We start from the raw sequence: 22,382 nt of genomic DNA, 5'->3' as shown, positions 1-22,382 counted from the left end.
CCTGTCAGGAACTGATAGTGTGTACAGTAAATGTTTCATTCTGCCAAAACCAGTCAGTTTTTCCCTTTGTCTGAAGGCATTTTGGTATTGTTAGAGATTTTGATCCAAATGTAAAATGACTTCTGTCTCTATAGTTAAGCTTGCAATGGACAGGCTTTTACAAGGAAATTGCTGATATTTTGCCCAATTTTAAACTGCTGCTTTGGAAGACTCTGATTTTGAATTGTTCTCATTCTAAACATGTTTTATATAAATCCCTGATCCCTGGAAAATGAGCAAGATTTTGGCATGATAGGGTCTGATTCAATTATAACAATACTGTAGCACTAAGCGAGTTAATGCTGATTTTAATACTATAGTTGTGTTTAAGTTGTCTCTCTCTAGAAATCCAGCAAGCAGTCTTTCCTTCCATGAGATACTAGTAGGGTAGAATGATAGAACAAAAACATTGCATGTATATAATATATAAAAATGTATGTGAACCTATTCAGAGTCTCAGGAAGAAGAATGGACTTGCTGATGGCACATGCAGAGCTTCAGGACAGGGAATGAACTTGTTGATGACTTGGAGAGGGATCACGTGTGTTTGGTGAAACAAACTCCGTTTAGTTGATTACATTTCCTGTTTTCACCAAGAACTTTGTAAGTACTCTCTGCTTTTGAAGTCTCAGATAGTGTATAGCTACCTCAAAGAAAATGATAGTTGTTGCTACTGAAAACTTGCAGATTGAATTCTTACTATATTGAAACTATGTTTGGGAAGTTGCTTCCTCCCTTGTAAGGGAAAACAAATTCCTTAGTCATTGTTAAATTAAGGTAGGAGCTCTTGTATCTTTATCAGATCATGTAGGAAAATGTCACTCTCTTATCTTACAGGAGCTACTGTATTCTGTAAGAAAAAAACATCCCAATTATGTGTGATTTTGTTCCCATAAAATATAGTTCTCCCAATTTTATAAGTTGTGCCATGAATCCCATCTAATATCTACTAGTAGTTATTGCTTTGTGTTTGCATTTGATATGATTGTTACTTAGTTTCTGGCAATCATCCCTTTGCATTGGACTTTTTCTTTAAAATGGCAGTGATTAGAGTTTGTACTGAAAAGGTAATCACATTATTGTAATGTGGAGTGGTCAGAATTGAAGTTGTATATTGATAAGGCATGAAACAAGCTTTCATCAGGTAAGTTAATATATCTGCTTAAAAACAAAACATAAAAAGTTAGAAGTGATTAAAAATAAATGAATAATGTTTTCAGATTTATAGGGTCAAACTGATAGTTTCATGTTCTAAGGCTCTTAGTTGATGTCCTTTTCTAATTTAGAGAGATTTTGTACTTTCAACTAATCTTTAAATAATTTAGGATTATGTAATTCCATTTTAACAAATTATGTTAATTAATTCAAACTTAATTCCTAATTAAGCTGACATTGTAATATGTAGAGATGTATTGTACAGCTTGCATTCTTCTTACTAACCCGTGGATTATGTCATGTGTCAAATGGCATGGAGGAACTTATGAATTAGGCGTATATAGAGCTGGAAAGTGACTCTTCAATCCTGTTATCTTGGTATTCTCTTGTGAGCTCTGGCAAGGGTATATTGTCTTGTAAATGGAACACTTTAAATATAAATTCCCTATTTTTTTAGAGTTTTATTGCTGTTAGTAATAGTAGATGTTTGTGCACTGGTCAATACAATCTCTTTCCATAATACCCACTGGTTTTGGCAAGGATGATGGGAAGAAGTGTTTTCTGCTTTTAGAACTTAATTAAATACTAATATAAAACCTAAGTAGACCATATATATTTCAGTCAGCAACTGACTTGCCTGAGTTTCTTCTGCAGTTAAAGTGTCTGGATGAACAGAAAAGAATGGTGGTGTTCTTACCAGTGGTTTCTTACCAGTTAAGTAGTTACCAAGTCCCGTTATAGTAGCCCAGACATCACACCCTGTTTCTTTGTGGTATTTGAGCTAGGGATTTTTTCTTTCTATATATATTTATTAAATTTTAAATTATGTTTTTAAATAACTGTTTAGTAACTCTTCCACATACAAGTCTGTAAGGACTTACCTATGTGAAAAACATTCTAAATATATTCTAAAAACACTCGGCTGATGCCATCAGCTATACTGAAAGCCCAAGTTACCTCTTCCAGTACAGTGGCTTGGAAATTAGTCAAGATTAAAGGCCACCTTCAATATTTTTTTGGCCTGCTGTCTTTCAGCATACCAATTCTTGTTGCCAGAGTCATGCAAGTAGGTGGTGTGGCTGCATCATGCCCAATTGCCTTTTACTTACAAGAGCTATATCCTGACAAATACATCTGGCCAAATAAGTTCAATACCTTTTCACAGCTGGGTTATGAGAGAAGCATTTGTTCCGAGTTTAGAATGTGGCTCACATGCCTTTGGACCCGTGATGAGACACAGTAACCACTTTACCACCATGCTTTGTGCAGAAGCTGACAGGTGAGAAATTTTTACAAGTGTTCTGCAGTGTATGGTGAAGGCACAAGGATAAAGACTAGTCTTTTTTATAACAGTGAGTTCACTGGAGCCCTCCTTTTCTCTTTCATACATTTTGTTTCTTGTAACACGGTCCTGTATCTATTGCTGTGACTAGCAAACAGGGACGTATAGGAAACAAATTAACAAGTAATGACATTGCGAAAATAGAGCACAGGCATTATTTATCAGAGGAACAGGAGACTCGCTGCGAGTTGTGTTCCACCTCTGACCATCCTTTAGCTGAAGGTGTCCTGTCATTTTAATATATGCAAAGTGAACAAGGCTCAAGTTAATTGTCATGTCTGAAAAATAGCCGAGGAGTGCATAGTGCTTACTAAACACTGCGGGGGAGTTGGTAAATGAAACCTGACAAGGCCTGAAAAATTATAGTCTCCCTAAGACAGAATGTATAATATAAAAAGGATGTGTGCTGAGTTAAGATTATTTAACATGTTGCAACAAGGTGTGCTTCACTGGTTACCAGATTATAGATGGCACCTTTTGTTTTGTTTTTTTGTTTGTTTGGTTTTTTTGTGTTTTTTTGGGGGTTTTTTTTTGTTTTTTTTTAAACACCAACAAAAAAACACCCAAAAAACAACTGACAGCCCTGATTCAGTGAAGTCTCTGTCTGAGTCAGTGATTTATTATCTAGTAAATGACCTTTTTGGCTGAGGGGTTGGGGGGGGAAAAAAAGAGTGGAGAATGATCAAATGCATATGTTTTGGAATAGTATTTTATTAGTTATTGTAGTGATGGACATGCTAGATTAGGATAACGATGTATCAATACAAATAACAATATAATTTGCTGTTTGCTTCATAATGTAAGTCTAGCTGCTTTAATCTTAAAAGATAACTTAAGACTTTTTAGTACAAAATAGTTACACTACACCAAAACCTCTTTATTAACTTAGTGTACTTGAGTCTCATTATCTGTTTCAGTAGTTTGTTACATTGTACTTTCAGATTCACAAAGCTGTAGGTATTTATCAGTGGCATTTTTTTATCTGCTGTGTTTTTCACCTCCCCCAGAGGTTTAAAAATGTGTTGGTTTTATGTACTGTAGTTTGAAGTGTAGTATATTGTATTTAATTTCTTTTTTAAACAGGCACATTAATTGTCTCTAAAACATTTCAGATACAATCCTTTTTACATCTTCTTTCAAAAAGTAACCATTGTGTTTACCATATCTGTCTATGTTCGTTTGACTATGAATATATATGTATATTTTTAACCTTAAAAACAGTGTAGCCTTAGCTCTCTGTCATATTGTTGTTGTCTGTGCCACAGGCAACAATATGGCTTGTCACTTAGCTATCCCATCCAAAAGCTAATGTAATCTTCTTTCTTTTATGTGTTTTAAAAATTGGATCGAAAACTGGGCCATATGTACACTTAAATTTGGTAGCCAGGCTATGTTGGATGCCTGGTTTCTATATGGTGTAAACTGAGTATCTCTGTAGCTCATCCTGAAAGTGGGGAAATCAGTTGAAGGTCACTATGTTGAGCTCATTGAGATCAAAACATGCCGAATTATGTTTTTGTGTAAGCACTCTTGTTTTTTGGGTGAGCAGATGTTAGACAGGAAATTGTATGCTCACGTGTTGAAAGTGGTACTGGTGTGGTGAGAGCTGATGGAGGAGATGACTGCACAGCCCCAAATGCCAAGCTTTTTAGAAGAATGCTGGCTCTGAGACTGGCAATTGCTTAGTGCATGACTGTGCTTTGATACAGGCACTCTAATAACCTGAACTAATTCATGTGAAGCAGAACAGAAAACAGTGTTGAAATAAAATATTTTTTGTATTTAAAAAGTTAAGAAGTTGGCTATTATCTCTGTACTCAGAAGCAGCAGCATGTAGGTTGAGACTAGGGATAACAGTTGAATGGTCAGCTTTCAATATGTAAGAGTTGGGGCTTTCATTGACAGGAAAAGACCAAGTATTATTGAAAAAGATGGACATGTTTTATTTTTTCATTTAAATGTCGTAGATGATAACAATGTAATGACTTATTAGAGTATAGAATTTTAATATCCTGTTTTATTTATAGTGATAGTAACTTGAGGTCTAATTTAATTTTGATATATGGCAAAATTTTACTGTAGCGTATTTGGTGTTAACTTTTTGTTTGATTTGCTGGGTAGGGTTTTTGTCCTTACTTCAGGTTGTTTTAATTTCATCCTGGTCTGTAGAACAGAATTTAGAATATCTGTCTAGGTTGCCCTGCAAGTTGACAGTTCACGTAGGATGGTCCTCTGCAGTGTTTGGCCAGACCAAATTAGTGCAAATGCTACTCTAGATGCTTTTCTAAGCCTTCAGGAGCCTTCAGATTATGCAGAAGGTTATTTTTTTAGTTACTTTACTCCAGTACTTCTTTGAGAAGTTGTATTCCATCTTCTGTTTAAACAGCTCAGATATTGACATCCATGGAATGAATATGTACTTGGGAGGAATATAAAGGGAATATTCTAAAACTAATTTAAATAGTGTTAAGATTTGTATGTGGTCTTCAACTTAATACATTTCCAGGGTTCTTCTCTTTTCCCTTGCGTTTCCAGTCATACAGAATCTTTTTGATACTTGTGGGTATTAAATCTCCCACCTTAAAGTGATTTTGTGCTCTTCATTTCTCCTGCATACGTCAACTTCTCAGTGAGACTTTTGTTTGGGATTCAGGTGAACTGCTTCTGTTCTTGCACAGGTGTATTCACTAGTTTATCAAACTGTTGTAGAAATTTGAGGAAAAAAACCTGCACATCAAACTGAACAGTGAATGTAATTTATGCTACCTTTTTGTTTCATAAATTCTGTCCAGTGGAGACATCAGAAAATAGCCCTCATTGGGTATAAGACCATCCCAGGGAAGCTATCTAGCAAGCTATCACTGATTGTAGTATAGGTCAGGTTTAGCATTTTTACAGAAATGAACAGCTGAAGGATTTAATTTTCCATGATGTCCAAATGTTTCTGATACTGCATCTTAAGATTTCTTAGATTTTTTTTCTTTTTTTTTTCTTTTTTTTTTTTCCTTTTTTTTCTTTCTTTTTTTTGGTGTGCTTTTGTTCTGGTTTCCATGATTAGCAGAGGTTGATTTAGCATGAAATGGTGTTATAGAAATCTTTAATTAGGAGACAATTTACTCTTGATGCTTACTCTTACGTGACCACATTGTCAATCAACCTTCTAATTGGTAATTCCAGTTCATATAAATAAAGCTACAATCAGTATTGTCAAAGGGATGGTTAAAACAGCAGATGAATGCATATGCAACCAGTTGATATGAAAAGCTTCATTTTAATTTCTTAAGAAATGAGCTACTTGAATAAAACTCCTTTACCTACCTGCTAGTGATTACCTATTAAGTAGTCTGGGTAGAAGTATCAGTTTTGAAATTCTTGATTTTGGATAGGACTATGGTGTGTGCTTACATGTGAATGTCTCATAAATATTTCCCCAGAGCAATTTATTTTTCTAATTAGCTTGCACAGCCTCTGCTTTACGTAGCGCTTTAGGCAGTTTTCAGTAATTCAGCCACACAGCTGTTGTTTAAAACTTTTCATAAGTTACTGTAATTCTCTATAGAGACCCAGAATCTCACTAATTGGTACACTTAATTATACCTTCTATAAAATGCACGATGATATAGATTAATCATTCCTAGAATTTCATAGAAAAACAGAGTAACAGAAACCTGAGTGTTCATAGCTCTGAAAACAGTTTGCTATTCTCATATAATAGTTATGTACCAAGCAGTGTGTACAGGCTGACATAGAGTGGCTACGCACTTAATTTTTACTTGCCAGTCATAACTTCACAAAATAATTAATTTGGGGCTGCAGCTTTTTATATGAAGATTTAAAAGTTACTAAGATCAAACATCTACAGCAGTTTCATTATTTCTTCCAAAGTAAAAAAAAAAAAATTACATTTAAAATAAGTACGTTTAGTTCTTGTTTGAAAGGAAATCTAGCTCACTGGGTGGCATTTGTGATGTTAAGATTCAGACTTTGGAGCTTGTTTAGCATATAGGAGAGATGACAGTTACAGTTATTATAAGTGAGTTTTAAACTCATTTAACATTAAAATATCTCAATATTGAGTGTTTACTTTTTGGTAAGACTATTAATATTAGATGAAAAAATTGAAAAGCAAGCACTTGGTTTTTTAAAGTACAGCCTTTTTTGTTTTTCAGGATGTGACTTAAAATGACTTCTGATTCTGAAGGTCCTCTGAAAAATATGCTGTGCTTGAATGTTTGCTAAGGACAAGTAAGTGACTGATTTCATATTTGGACTATATGTACCTGAATAGTTATTCCCTTACCATTTTTAAAGCTACAATTTACAAATTGTACGTGTAAGTATACAAGAAGCATGTTCTTAAGAAGAAGAAAAGGGGGGGAGGGAAGAAAGAAAAAAAAAAACCCAAAAAAGAAAAAACCTTACTTCACTACTGCCAGAAAGTGAGTTTTCTAAGTTTGTTTTCTTGTGGATTCCTATCTATATAAATGAGAACATCAGTTTTTTCTGTGGCCAGTCTTATAATAAAATAAACTGCATCATTTCAAGAATATTTTGAATGAGAAGTTTCACTGGAAAGCTATCATACTTTTTATATATGTGTATTTGAGGGAAATATAAGTTTGAAATAACAATTTTTCACTAAGAATATGGAGCTGCTGAATGGAATGTCTTCTAGTTTTATTTATATCAAATAAAATTTAAATATTTGGGGCTTCTCTTAGCATAAACCAGTTAGTTTATTACAATTTGCATCTTAAAAAACTGTGAATTATGTCTTAGTTTTTAGAAAGGAGAATTATATTTAATATTTTAACACTATATACAATTTTAAAAATTCCAGACCATCTTGATGATGTATTGAAAAGGACTGGTTTGATTTAATTCTTCATAATTGGCTTGTTCTGGGTAATGCTAAGAGCCAATCTATGCTTTTTCCCTAGTGAATTTTTCAAACAAGAAATCAGCTCAAACAGAAGAGCTTCCAAACATGCAAGATACCATGAGTACATATATTTAGTATAGGGAAAAGTTTATGTTTTCATGGGACCAAAGAAGTGTTAAAAATGCAACTTTTTATGCAAATAATATGATTTTTTAAAATAGTTTGGCTATGTTTTAAATTAGTACTGTATGGTTGTGCTTTTTGGGGTTTGGTTTTTTGTGTATGTGTGTGGTCAACTATTTCAGCTAAACAAATACAAAAACTAAATCTGAAGCATCTAATTGTTTATATTGTTGGGCCCCTGTTAGGACAAAAACTTCCCAGTTGCCACGTCCTCTTTGGTGGATAGGTCTTTCATCTACAGCTGCTGAGAACATGCGCATGAGGCAATAACGCTTGAGTTGGAGAAGGAAACCAGTGCATTGAAAGGCAAACTAGCAGAAAGGGACCTAATGAATGTTAAGTTAGTAGCTTTCCAATTTGTGTGAGAGTGAAGTGAGTAAGACCAGGGAAGAAACTATTGTATCAAGCTGAAAACTTTCTGCTTACTGTGCTTAGTGCTTCTCGATGTCCTTTTGACTTGAATGCTCTCTAGGAAATGGCTTTAGGAACTTTCGCCATTTCAAACATACTGTATTGTCGACATGCACATCCTTTTCTTGGTAGTCTGGGACAGAATTTCAGAAAGGTGGTTTTGTTTTTTTTTTTTTTTTAGCCTATCAAAATATTGAAACCCTGGCAGGTTGAAAAATTCTAGTCCTAAATGCTGATGATTTTTTTAAAGTCTATGTTTTTGTTTGGAAGGCTGTACATATGTTGTAGCAATGAATGGATTAATGATTACTATAACTTGTTTTACCTGTCACCTGCAAAAACCAGTACCTTTTTAACAATCCATCTATGGTTTACACTGAGAAATGAACAGACCTGACGTGAAAAGTGTATGGTACACTGCAAAGGATGTAGACATGTATACCTTATTAATAAGGCCAAATGTTTTTTCAACACACTTATTGGTGAGCAAAAAGATCTTTGTTATTTGTTGTTTTCTTGTTTCCCCTTTCTGATAAGTGAGAAAAATTTTGGAAAATTTAGGATTATATCTGAAAAGATAAATCAAATAGTAATGCAGAAACCAGTACTTAGTGTTTGCAGATAATCATGAAAGTTTGGAACCTTTTCTCCAAATATTGCTGCCTTGGGTTCCACTCCACTGGTGGGGTTAGGAACATCACTATATAGTGGTCATTACTGCTACAACTGGTAGAATTAAACAACGTCTTGCTTTGAAGACTTTGAACCATCTCTTACGTCATCTTGGTTTTCCTCAGATTTGCTTTAAGTATAAACTTTGGAGGGCTCTGGACATACTTGCTTCCATTCAACTTTAGCATTCTCTATTACATACAAATGTATACCTTTCTAAATGGCAAGAGCTAGGGCTTTGTTTTTCCAAATAACTTTTGGAAAATCATATTGGACAGAACAAAGTGTGGCTTTTGTGTCATTGTTTTCGGTAGCTAAATGGAGTGTAGCATAAAATGCTTTTATTTTATAAAATGTTCAATGAAAATGAGAAGGTGTTCTAATACAGTGGAGTAACATGTGCAGTTTAATTTAGAAATTAAAATTAGTTGGTGGTGCTGATGACATCAGACTAGCAAACATTTAAATATTATTATTAAGTACATAGGAATTATTGTTCATGAAGCACCTGGCTTTAAAAATTGGCAGTCCCAATAAATTCTCTCTCTAAATTACATAAACTAGGAACGCATAAATTTTAGAAAAATCTAGTTGTTCATCACTGGATAGAATTTATATTCAGCATTTCTTCATCCTTATATGTAATCAGTCTGCTGTAGCTTCTTGCATTTTAAGCAAATACTTGCATAGAAATTTCAGTAAAGAGTGCATAATAGTATGCATTGATAGCTCAAGTTCATAATACAGTCCCACTGTTAGTTATCCTTCTATGCAGTAGTTTTGCCATCCACTTTTTGAGTTTGTATGTGCAACTTTGAGGAAAAATAGCAGAACAATTGTCAGATTTTTCATGGAAGTGGTTGCTGTCATATCTGTATTTCTGTTATTCTGAGTAAGAATAATATTCTATGATGGAAGATTATCATTCCTGTGTTTTGGGTAATTTATACTTATCTAAAATTTGACATAATTTCTTATATTTGCCTGGTTTTATGTAGTAATGGAGCTATTCATTGAGTCAAATTAAGCTAGTTTGTAAATTTATTTTAATTACACGAATAATATAAAGAATTTCACTGTGTAATTCTTTCCTTTAAAAAATGCTTCGCTTAGGTAGATAATATTATGCAGTATAAGTAGCACAGGAGTCTTTCTAGTCAGCGTGATAGGTTCATGAGCCAGAAATAATGCCATTGCCTGTTGGCTCAGAAAGTAAGTTTACAAAGATGGCTGTGTTAAATTTTTTTGCTTTTAGTATAAAAATGCATCAAAGTTTTAACTTTTGAAAGCTGTGTTTCAGAGCTGTCTTTTGAAATAATGATTAACTTCAGGAAAACTCCTCCAAGCCCCCAAAATATATTTATTTTTGGAAAAACTTTTTAGCCCATTAGAAATTATAGGTTCATATTCAATGAATAAATAAGACCTGGTACTTTTTAACTGGTGATTTCTTTCATTATTAAATCACTGAATAATGGCTTCTTTTGCTAATATTTCCTGTTGCAGGGAAATTAGTTTGACTGTTAACAATTTGTACTGTAAATCCATCTGTATTGGGAAGCAGCTTCTGTAATTTCCTCAGCTAAGCAGTTACAGAGTTGTTCTAGGCATTACATGCCTTCCCAGCTTGTAATGGTACTCTTAGGGAAAGAAAAATACATGTGCAGGAGCTCTGCAGCTTCAGCCCTGAATAAAGTACCACAAGCTACTTGGGTGTAATAATAGGGAAACAGCCTACACAAATTACCTAATTTTTCCTTCCTTTTCCAAGCTTCTATATTTAGGCACTGAAAGGTTTTCTTAAAAAGAAGGAGGGTTGTATTCTTGGATATGTATCATGTTTCTGAGACAAAATGTAATAATTTTGTTTTTCTATTTAATTGTATTGTGAGTTACCTGTCAGTAGAGGTAGATGGTAAACCAGAAATGACATTTCCATTCTAAATAATTTAATGCAACCCTGTTACCTGCAAAATTATGTTCTGGTGAAATGTCTGTCCTAGCTCAAATTTTCAACTATTTAATGTATTTTAAATCTTTCCTCCTCTTAAATACAACTTACTCTTGGCTTCTAACGTAACTTGCTGTGCCCACACCCTTCCTGAACTATCCTTAAGTCTTATATTTTGAGCTCTTCCTTTCTCTTTCCGCAGCAGCTCTTAACCCTGCAGCTCTATACCCTGCCTGTGAATGCAGTTAGAGGGGGGAAGCACCAATCCTGGAGTGTGTGCGTATGTCACCTGCAGAATGACTCTGGGGATTCAGCCTTAGCTGTGAGGTCTGTAGGCATAAGACCTTATGAGTCATATGTTCTGTTGAGTGTCAGCTTCAGATCATCAACTACTTTTTGCATGGTCATAGCCTGTTTATATAATCTGTTTTTGAAACTGCTTGCTTGTTCAGATAAGTAGTTTTTCATTCAGCTGCTTAATTGAAGACAATATTATCCCTGCAGTTGTTCAGTGCTGTACTGTCATCTAGTGGCGTAACAGTATAGTTTTCTGGAACATCGCATAAGGTGGGCCACTAGGTATTTGAGAGATTTTTGCCCTGGAGGAATATATGATTGAATAAAAGTCTTCAGCCTTGCTCTTCCATCTCTCTGTATCTTGGGTTTTGTCTTATTCTTCCTGGTGTTGCATCAGATATTTAGATGTAAAACCAACTTCTTATCTGTGCAGTCCATGACCACAGTTATGGGGTTAGGCATCTTTGGTAATTGTTTATTTCAAATGCAAGATTATGTTTTACTGTTGTTTTTAATTTTACTGCCATGTACAAAGTATATTATCCTTCCTCTCCTAATGCCTGTCAGTCGGGATGAGGATTGGTTATGAATACAATTTTATGTTAAGCATTGTGACATTTGCTTAGCTGCAAAGAGAACTTGTGCTTTAAAGAGATGCCATTTTACTTCTGAGCTTTGCACACGTGTCAGAGTCATCCAGTGTCTGCTCCTCAGCGCAGCCAGCACTCCTCTGTCCTGTCTGGCTTTCAAAGGTTTGTACTGCTGTAAGAAGAAGGTCCTTTTACATTCTCCACCCGTAGCTAACATCCTGCAACAACAGTATCAGCTATTGCAAGCAACACCCATGCTGCTTCATGTAAATATGTTCTTGTGTATGTTCTTGTGTGTCTTTGCCGTTTTGGTTTAGACTGTAGAAAGAACTAAAGTAGGTTTTTTGTGGTTTGTGGGTTTGTGTGGTTTGGTGTTTCCCCCCCCCCCCCCCAAAAAAGCCAGCAAGCAAAAAACCCAATCACTCAAGGTTAGTACATCAGAAGTAATACACACACTTCTCTCTTTAATTTAGATGTCTTGTCCTGGAAGCACTTAGTTGATCGGGTGCCTTTCTAAGGGGTTGGTTTTCTTTGCTGCAAGGGTACACTGCTGACTTTTGTTTAACTAACTTCTTGTTCACCAGGCTGCCCAGATCCTGTTCTGCAGAGCTGCTTCGAGTCAGTTGGCTACCAGCCTCTGATACCTTAACATAAACTTCATTTAGATGGAAGTGTGTCTGTCACTTCCTTGTCTTTGTGATATGTGATCACCGACTCCTAGGGATTTGGTCATCCTAAGCCAGTTTTTTTTAATAACTCTAGTAATGGTGGGTTTTGCTTGTGGAGATTCTTAAAGAACTTTTTTTTTCCTGAAAGATTTATCAGTGTCTGTGTTATATGTTGTGGAAAAGTTTCTCTCCAGCTAACAAGTATGGCTTGTCTTACCTAAATGTTTAAGACCAGTTACTGTCGTTGCTGTATGGGGTAAAGAACTGCAGTCTGAACTAGATTGCGGTAAATTAAATTTACATTTAATTTGGAAATTTCTGTAAAAAGGATAAAATAATGCTAAACTTCTAACTGCCCAGATGTGTCTTGTTGTCATTGTGATACAAAAAACCAAATACAAATTACTAGATTATTTTATAGTTCTTATTAGGTTCTAAAATACCCTGGCTACATAAATAGCATGGATCCATTAAGAAGTTTTTTCCCCTCCCTCAGCATATTGTTGATTGTAGCATAGCAGGATCTGATATGGGTGGCTTCGCTCCTCTGTGACCGTGTTCCTTTTTCCTCTTGGGGAGTGAGGAGAGATGAGTGTCATGGATATATAATCTGCCAGGCTTGTTTAACATAACTAGGCTTTAACAAAAGCAACCTATTATTTTATTGGATTATGGCCCAATCTTTGCTGCAGAATACAGTTGAAAGAGTTCTGAAGTCTTTGCTTGCCTTGTCCACAGAGTTTTAGAAAACTGTTCATTTTAGAAGGTTTAGCAAGAGATAGGAAGTTAAGACTAGAGTAAGCTCTTGAGTTAGATATGGTAATAGCAATCTGTTGGCTTTATACCGAGGCAAGTGTGAAACTCTCATTTAAGCCCACTGATTTACTCCTAAGGATGACAATTATTTGTGGCTGCAGTGGTTAGATTACATGAAGGGAAAAAAGGAGCATACAGAAAAGGAAATTTTATTCAACATTTCTGTATTTTCAGTGTTCTGGTCACCCATCCTTCATTGCCTTAGAGTATCGCTTGCCTTTTTCTTTAATGGTATCTAACTTTATCTTTAGTATTTAACTATGTTTTGGCATAACATATTACTTTACCACTTTCTTTTCAAGTTATCTAAACATACATTCAAACACTGAGAATCTTTTTATTTTCAGACAAATTGGAGCTGTACAGTGGTCCCAGTATTATGGTGCAAAACTTTAAACATCTCTGAATCAAAGTAAATGTATTTTTTACATTTATTTTTGCTTACGTTGATATAAAGCTTTGTAAACCTATGTTTTGGCAAGATTCAAAATAGATTTTTTTAAAAAGGTAGGCAAATATTATTTTTTAATACTAAAAAAGTATATGGATTTCCACTAAAAATGCTGACTCATAAATCTAATTAAAATAAATAACTTATCTGGATAAGTTCTCTGGTTCATTCACAGTTCTTATTTCATTGCTTTTAGTTGCTGATGCATGGTCAAGATGAGTGGATTAGGAGAAAACTCCTTGGATAGCTTGACCAATGAGTCAAGGAAGCGCAAGCCATTGCCCTGTGATACACCAGGTGCAAGGTAGGTTTATACAGTCTTCGCTTGTATTACAAGTTTTTAAAAATATTTTTCAAGTTTTCATTGTGATTTAGAGTAAGTTCTAACTAATCATTTTGTTCAGTTCAAAAATTCTCTAGGCCAGCTTCTGTTGTGAAGATATAAAACTTTACTGTTATGTGTAGATATGCCAAAGCTGATGAACTGTGCTGTATAATTAGACTCTTGCAGAAATCTTAGTAGAGTGAACATATAAAGAATCAGTTTGAAGCTGTGATTGCAAGGCAAAAGAAGAAAAACTTCTTGCTTCACAGACATTTCAAAGGCTGCATCTTATATTTGGTAATTGATTTGGCAAGCCTCATTTCAGGTGGTTATGGCCAGCACAGAATACTGCAATAGGTTGAGCACTTTTTTTGACTTCTGTTTCTCCAGACTAGTTCTTTGCAAGCTCCTCTCATCATGAAATTTTGGCATTCCATGCTGTTTTCCTGCCCCTCACTCAACTCTGTCAGAGATTATCTGAGGGAATTGGTTTTCTGTCTCCTACAACCTCATTGCTTTCCACCACGTTAAGGGTTCTGTGTTATCCTTTCGTGTTCTTGTTCCCACAGAGTATTAACCTTTATTAAATTTGTCTTCAGTTTCACCAGAATACCAGGCTTCATGTGTACTCATATTTCTCCCTTTTATATATGTCCCCACTGTCCCATGCTATATTGCCTCCATCATGCAACAGATTGTGTATGAGATCCTCAGATTCTCCCACCATATCCCAGGATATCTTTGTGAGTGTCCTCCATTCCAATTTCTCTTTCCTTTTCTCCAGTCTCTGTCTGTCCATTCAGGAATTCTGGTTTTCAGTTTGTCACCTTTCATTAGCTTTCTTAATCTTTCAAGGCCCTGCTTTGTCATGTATTTGTTTTCTCCACTGTTGGTCCATGCATACTTTCCTAACTGTTTCACTTGTTTTCTTCTCAAAGAATATTAATTCTTTTGATTTCCTCAGTGTGCCCATTCTTGCCCCTTCCCTTTCTCCTGAGTCCTTTTTTTCCTACTCTTGGCGTACTCTGTGTATGACACTGTTCTCTCTGTTGATTTAGGCTGTAGACAGTGTCTTTACTCGGCACATTAATCTATGTAGGAAAAGGAATTTCAAAGAGAGGCTTTATCCAGCAACATTAGGTTGTTTGGGATTCTGATTTTCTTGGATGCTGAGATGGCATTTTTGTCCTGATGCCTAGAAATTTCTCTGAGTTATCACCTTCTGTAATAATCTCATTACAAGCAAGCCAAAGGGATTTCACAGAATGTTAAAATTCTATTTAATTTGTCTAATAAATTATAAACAAATCTAAAGTAACTTTTAAAACATGCTTTCTGTATGAGTGGTACAGTTCTATAACAGGCAATTGCTATTTTCATTAAATTTAACAATAGAATTATCACAGGAGGATTTTTTGGATGAGTAATTTTCTCATATCCTCTTAAGATAAATTTGTACTTAAAATTCTTAAAAAACCCCACAAAACCCAAACCAAACAACAATGTAACAAAACACCACCACCCCACCCCACCCGATTTATGTTTGCTGGAAGAATAACTACTACCTAGGTTTAATAGGTAGGTGTTACATGAAGTACCTTAAAGTTCACAGAGTGAGCACAACTTTTGTATATGATGGTATGTAAATATATGACATTATGGTTTTGGTTCCTAGTCTGACCTGCAGTGGTGAGAAGCGTCGGCGTGAGCAGGAAAGCAAATACATTGAAGAACTGGCTGAACTGATATCTGCTAATCTGAGTGACATTGACAATTTCAATGTCAAACCAGACAAATGTGCTATTTTAAAAGAAACCGTGAGACAAATTCGACAGATAAAAGAGCAAGGTACAGTTCCCTGCTAAGACAAAATAAATAATTTCATTTTCTTGTGATTCCTTTTCCAAAGCAGTAGTTACTTGGGAAATTGAGTAGTGTTTTTCACAATAGCATGTAACTGAGAAAGTCTTCAGACTTGAACCAAACCTTAAATAATTTTCTGTTTAAAAATAAGCAAGTATTTACTATCACTTTTTTTATTGGGAATCAGGGCTTTAAAACTTTGTATGGCCTTTCTTATCAGTTTCCTGAAAAAACTAGGAAAGCTTGAGAGAGTCCACAGAGCAACTAAAGACAGATGATATTGTACCATCAGCTGGTACAATATACCAAATACCCACTGGTATGAAGAGTACATACTGTTGTCTTTCACTTCAAGTGACTTCATGCTTCAAGGGACTTTAATACTTTGAAATGAATTTCTTAAAAAGTACCTAGTTTCTTAAGGGGCACTGTTCCAATCAGATATATTAATTTTTATTACTATTTTTTCCTATTATGTTTCTATGGACTTTGCTTTTTTTTCTTGTGCTGTTTCAGACATGCTCCCTAAATGTTGAAGCATTGGACTCCAATATATTTTAAATGCATTTAGCTTGAGATCAAATAATTAAATAGTGCAGTTGACTGTACTCAGGATAGAGTTAAGTCAACAAAGGAGAAAATAGTAGTGCATCAAGTTTTGGTAATTTTTGTCAGCTAGTGTAAACATAAGTGGTATAGTAATATATTTTTTTAATGGACAAGTATATGCAAAATATGTTTTTTGAAATGTATAGTAAGGGATAGATATATATATATAAAAATTTTTTTTTAAACCCCTCCCTCCTTCCCCCCACCCACCCCCAAATGACTGTAGCCTGTCAAGTGTACATATTTCCTTTGGACAGTAAAGTATTTAAAAAATCAAGGGAGCTATGGTGTATATTTTACCTGTTGTGGTAAATTGCCACATCTTTTGAAAACATGTTAAAGCAATTCTAAAAAAATAATCTTAACTTCTGTTTTTAAGGTTTTTCTAGTGTAATCTAGTGTATTCTAATGTAATAATTCTGTTTCATTATAGAGTTGAGTATGTGATAATCTTCCTTTAAGATGTTGTACTCCTCTTGTGGTCTGCTTAGCCAGCGAGCAAGTACCACAGAACAAAGTTTACTGTTTGTTTTCTGTAATTCTGCTGCCTGGTGTGGATTCCTGTTCCACCTTCCCCTGCAATCAATTTATTTAGGATATGTTGATTCTTAAAATATGATGGTATTATATACACACACACATATGTATACATACCTACACACACACATGCACACATATATCAACATGAGCCAAAGCCTTTTTGTATAACAATGGTGATGGCATCTGAAAACCCTGACCAACGATGATGAGATGATCAAAATAAAACCGGAAGGCAGAGATATGTATAATCAGTGTGTTTAATGGCCATTGAAAGATTCAGCAGGGATTCATCAGACGGATGATGCCAAAAGCAGCAGACGAAATACCATTCACAAAAGAAGTTGATCCAACTTGAACTGTCAAGTCAATTTATGTAAGCAAAGGGTTTGGCATTACGTAGCCGTAACATTTTTTTCTGGTCTTAAGCAACTAACAATATATGAGACTTCCTCTCTTATTCATGCTTTTTTTTTTTTGCCTTTATTCACACGCTTCCTAGAGTCTGGCTTGTAATATTAAAATGTGGTCTTCATACGAAATGTTGCTTTACTGAAATATATCTATCTTTTGGGTTTCAGGAAAAGCAGTTTCTAATGATGATGATGTTCAGAAAGCTGATGTATCTTCCACAGGTCAAGGAGTTATTGATAAGGATTCACTGGGACCTCTTTTATTACAGGCAAGTAGAAATTAGGCCCTAGTAAATCCCTATGGAAACAAATACTTAAGGAAGGTGAAAATATTACAATAAAGCCTGCAATCCTATAGTAATAAATAGGATGCAAGAACTATACAGGACTATGTTTGAAAGGGACAGGAATAAAATCTATCATGTTTTCTTAATTTTGCTGAAATTCTCTGTAGAAGGAAAGAAGAATAGCATTTGGCTTTTTCTTATATTTTTGTGCTTTACTTTCTCCCGCAGTCATTAGTAAATTACTACTAAAGCAGTGCTTAGTAATATGAGGAATATTTTGCCTTTTTTAGGGGATAGGCATTAAAATAAATGGATGAGGTTTTGCAAAAAGTAGAGGCTTGATATGTATTGGGCTTCGTGTTTCTAAATTGTGAAGCATTTTAAACAAATGTTGCCATCAAGTAAAATAACCTAAGAATAATTGTAAAAAAAGATACATAGCAGATACCTTTTCTTTATGCCTAGAAAACCAATCCCGTATTTACAAGTCCATTAAAAAGCACTTTTGAAACTTAACTGTTTTACATAGACACTGAATTTTTCTTTCAGTTAAGAAAATACAGTATTTTAAGATATGAATACACCCTCTTATCTTGTGACTCGCTGGTGCAAATGTCTTCGAGTTCGTGTCTTACTACTTGTTTCTACTGAATTTCTTCTTGTTCCAATTTGCCAGCTATTGAAATGATGTGACAAATTCATTATCTTGTGTTCAAATAAAGCAAGAATGAAACAAGAAGGCTGGTTATCGCTGTGAAAGAGCTCAATGGAATAACAAACGAACAGATTAATTTTTAATATTGAAATCATTCCTTACCAGACACAATTTTCCTCAGAGAAGAATTTAAAACTTCAGCTCTACCCTTGAAAAGAAATGCATGTATTGTAACTTGACATTTATCACCCACATAGCTTTTAAATTACATTCAGAATTAGGCAGTGCGTCTTATATGATATGTTGTCATGTTAATATTTAGGCATTGGACGGTTTCCTGTTTGTTGTAAATCGAGATGGAAACATAGTATTTGTGTCAGAAAATGTCACACAGTATCTGCAATATAAACAAGAAGATTTGGTTAATACAAGTGTCTATGGTATCTTGCATGAAGAGGACCGGAAGGACTTTCTTAAAAACTTACCTAAATCTTCAGGTAATAAAAGATGACTTACTACACGATAACTAGGCTATTTGAAAACAATCAGAGAAGAATAAAACAATGTGTAATGGATAACCTTTCAAAACAAATTACTTACACAAAGAATATTTGACTATGGAAGTATGTTAATCTTGAAAAATATTACTGTGTTCTTACTAAAGCACGCCACCAGAAATAAATGCACTGGAAATTCATGCTGTACTTTAGCCTTTGCAATTTGTTTACCTGTAACTTAAAACAAGAATGCTAAAGGAACATGTTGCCTAAAGCCAGAAGACTAGCTGAGAGAACTGCTTGTTTTTTAAAATATATGAATGACTTTTCAGCTCTCCTTCAAGTGACTGAAAGTGTCGTGTAAGGGAAAGATGTTTTTTTTGCTTGGTTCTCAATACTACTATTCCCAAGGTATAAAATTAACGGTATATTAAGAACACATCTTAAAATATTCTTTAATCTCTCTAATCTAAGAACAAGGTATCTAAGTTAAGAAAAATCAGTTATGAATTGATTTTATCTGAAAATCTGTATAAACTCTTACTGTGTTCTTTTAAGTTAATGGAGTTGCTTGGACCAATGAAACACCTAGACAGAAAAGCCATACCTTCAATTGCCGGATGATGGTGAAAACCTCTCATGATCTTTTGGAAGATGTAGGCAGCCACCAGGATACACGTCAAAGATATGAAACAATGCAGTGCTTTGCTTTATCTCAGCCAAGAGCTATGATGGAGGAGGGGGAAGGTAGGAAATGTTGTGGAATTACTGTGCACAAAAGACATCTCTGAGTAAAGCCTTTTGGTATTTGGTATGTGTTATGAAATCTGTGGCTTCTGCAGTCCATTTTTAAGTAAGTAGGAACAGAACACAAAAAGTTAAATTCTTATTGTTTATACTTCCATTTTAACAATGAAGGACGCTTCAGCTATTTTATTAGATGCTTTAATAGAATAAAACAGGAGAGAAATTAAAGAAGAAACATTCTTTTTAAAATACAGATTTGCAGTCCTGTATGATTTGTGTGGCACGTCGTATCACAACTGCAGAAAGGGTATTTCCAACGAATCCAGAGAGCTTTATTACAAGACATGATCTTTCAGGTGAGAAAAGTATCCAAGATGAAGGTATGAAGGTATCTTTTTTGTCCGTGTGCTCTTGTTTTAAATAAATCAAATATGTAAATAAATCGTGTATCTGTAGTGACTAGCAGAATTCATAGTGAGAATTCCCAGCTGGCTTTTGTAATATACTTCTGTTGGCAGTGGGGTATAATAACAACTGTGGGACGCATTTGCTGTCTCTGTGCTAGTATGCTATTGTTTGGCAGCTTGGTATAAAGCATTACTTGTGTTTTAACTTGGCAGCATTTCACGTGGTTGTCATTTTGCTTTCCTTTCTGCGTAAGAAATGTTTTAAATCATAACTGAAGCTAATTAATGCTTCAGAATACTTGTATTTTTCTACAGTACATGAGATAATGTTTAAAGTGTTTTATGCTGTGTAAATTGAAATACTTATATAATCTACGTGGGGCATTTTCAGATGCCAGTTAGTGTTTATGATGTTCATTTGTGGATGTAGTCGGTCAGAAAATTTTACTGTGTATGCATCGTTTGGGTGCCTGTAACCAGAGACTAAAGTTACTATTTTCTAAAGCTCTGGCATTAACCTATGGGTGCTTAACTTCCTCTTATTCAGTTATCTAAAATCTCTTTGAATATTGATGTTTTAATAAACAGCATCATATTCTCACGTGGCAGATAATTCATAAATGTGACTTCTGCATGCTCAACATTTGGTGTTAGGCTGACGAACAATTAAAATGGTGATATTGGAGCCTTCTGAAATGTACCATATTTATACAAAAGGATTGGCATAGTCATAAAGAGTTTAACTGGTGTATTTTCTTTCCTGTTACAGGCAAACTTGTCAACATTGATACAAACTCATTACGGTCTTCCATGAGACCTGGCTTTGAAGATATAATCCGTCGGTGTATTCAGAGGTTCTTATGCCATAATGATGGACAGTCATGGTCAAACAAACGCCACTATCATGAAGGTAAAAATCTGTTTGCACTGTTGGTCGTGCTGCTTCTCTTAGTGGCTGCATTTTTTTCTGAAAAACAAAAATGCTAAATTCTGCCTTTGTTCATTTTTTTCATATTCTTTGTTAGTGTTAATTGCTGTGACTCATATTTACAAGCTGAAGGAGGATGACCTCTTGAGAAACAGGAATTCTGATGAAAGTTATTTGTTTTTTCTAATATGTTTCTTTTGACAATTTCCATGGAAAATAGCAGATACATGATCTGGGAGCCTGAAGTAATCTGTTTTTCCACAGATGGATATAGCAATGACAATGACAGCTATATTTCTGTAATAACATGTAATCCTTAGTTATCATTAGCTTGTTACCTTTGTTTAACATTAGTTTGACTTTCTTTTTATTTTAATTAATCCCTTCTTTTGTTAAAGGATAGCTCACTAACAGTGGTAACAGTTGTGTTGGTGCCTTTTTCTTATTCAAGACACAAGGGTTCAAAATATTTTCAGTGTTCCAGTGTTATGTATTTTGTAATGCTAATTTGATAACCTTGATAGATAAAGTGAAGTACAGCCACTGTCTTTCGTAAGAAAGATGAGATTTTCTAAGTTTTCTAAAGTCTAGTCTTTTTGAAGGATTCACACAGTAGTTCAAGTAGAGGGGATATTAAATAAAGAGAAACTCATACTGGCAGAAAATGGACTTTCCATTCCATTGGAAGTTCTTCGACTTAACTGATTAAATAAGTCCTAAATTAACAAGAAATTTGGAGCTCAGATTAAAAGCAATGGTTTGCACAATTTTTTGATTGAAATAAAACTTATAAACTTAAAAATACTTCATCTGAAGGCTTCCAAGTTTCATTCCTATTCCATATTAATTACCTGTATATTTTAGTACAATTAATATTTATGTGTTGATTAGTCCTTCTCCCCAAGGAGAAGCTATGGAAACCTACTAACCTAGCCCTGGAAGTCTGTTAACAAATGTAGAACTTTGCCAGCTGTGCAAGGTGAGCACAAAATACTGCAGCAGCAAAATGATCTTGTTTGCTTTTATCTTCCCTCTACTAATTTAGGAGAAAATGCGGAATACTTCCTTTTTCTGAATATCTGTCTTGGGTGTGTCTTTTTATATGGTTTTTTTTTTTTTTTTTTTTAAATCTTCAGCAAATGAAGGGTATTGTGTTAAAAATCTATAGAGTGCATATTAATAGTTCTTGTTTTTATAAATATGAACTATATTTGTGTATTTCCTTTACAGCTTATACACAAGGTCATGCTGAAACACCATTGTATCGGTTTTCTTTAGCGGATGGTACTATAGTGACAGCGCAAACAAAGAGTAAACTATTTCGAAATCCTGTAACTAATGACCGCCATGGATTTGTCTCTACCCACTTTCTTCAAAGGTGAAATCAGTGGTATCTGTTTGTCATTTAAATGTCATAGCTTTTAAAACATATCTGACCTTGAAGATAACTGAAAAAAATAGCATACCAAAATATTTTATCTGATTAAAACTCAGAGGGGTGATAACTTGGGAAGCAGAGTTACTTAGCGTACGAATAAATCTGTCAACCTAACACTGACACTCCCAACTTAACTGTGTGGCAGAAAGACAGCCACAGTCAAAAGAGAGGTTTTTCCTCAGTACCTGCGTGGAGCCAGTATTATGTATTCATTATTCT

General features: G+C 34.6%; 1 protein-coding gene across 2 annotated transcripts in view; it reads left to right on the top strand.

The window, feature by feature from the left end:
• Positions 1-22,382, top strand: part of NCOA3 (nuclear receptor coactivator 3) — a 90,933-nt gene that overhangs the window by 54,922 nt on the left and 13,629 nt on the right. For both annotated transcript variants that reach the window (XM_072879008.1, XM_072879007.1), the window contains exons 3-11: positions 6,706-6,781; positions 13,654-13,761; positions 15,458-15,630; positions 17,373-17,473; positions 18,469-18,643; positions 19,202-19,390; positions 19,645-19,746; positions 20,567-20,707; positions 21,956-22,103. In XM_072879008.1, coding sequence (XP_072735109.1) covers positions 13,664-13,761; positions 15,458-15,630; positions 17,373-17,473; positions 18,469-18,643; positions 19,202-19,390; positions 19,645-19,746; positions 20,567-20,707; positions 21,956-22,103 — 1,127 coding nt within the window. In that variant the 5' untranslated portion in view covers positions 6,706-6,781; positions 13,654-13,663. The remainder of the gene's footprint in view (positions 1-6,705; positions 6,782-13,653; positions 13,762-15,457; positions 15,631-17,372; positions 17,474-18,468; positions 18,644-19,201; positions 19,391-19,644; positions 19,747-20,566; positions 20,708-21,955; positions 22,104-22,382) is intronic.

The sequence above is a fragment of the Ciconia boyciana genome, chromosome 14 (assembly GCF_034638445.1).
Source record: "Ciconia boyciana chromosome 14, ASM3463844v1, whole genome shotgun sequence".
NCBI lineage: Eukaryota > Metazoa > Chordata > Aves > Ciconiiformes > Ciconiidae > Ciconia > Ciconia boyciana.
Note: the sequence above shows the minus strand (reverse complement) of the source record. Positions and strands in the feature narration are given on the sequence as shown.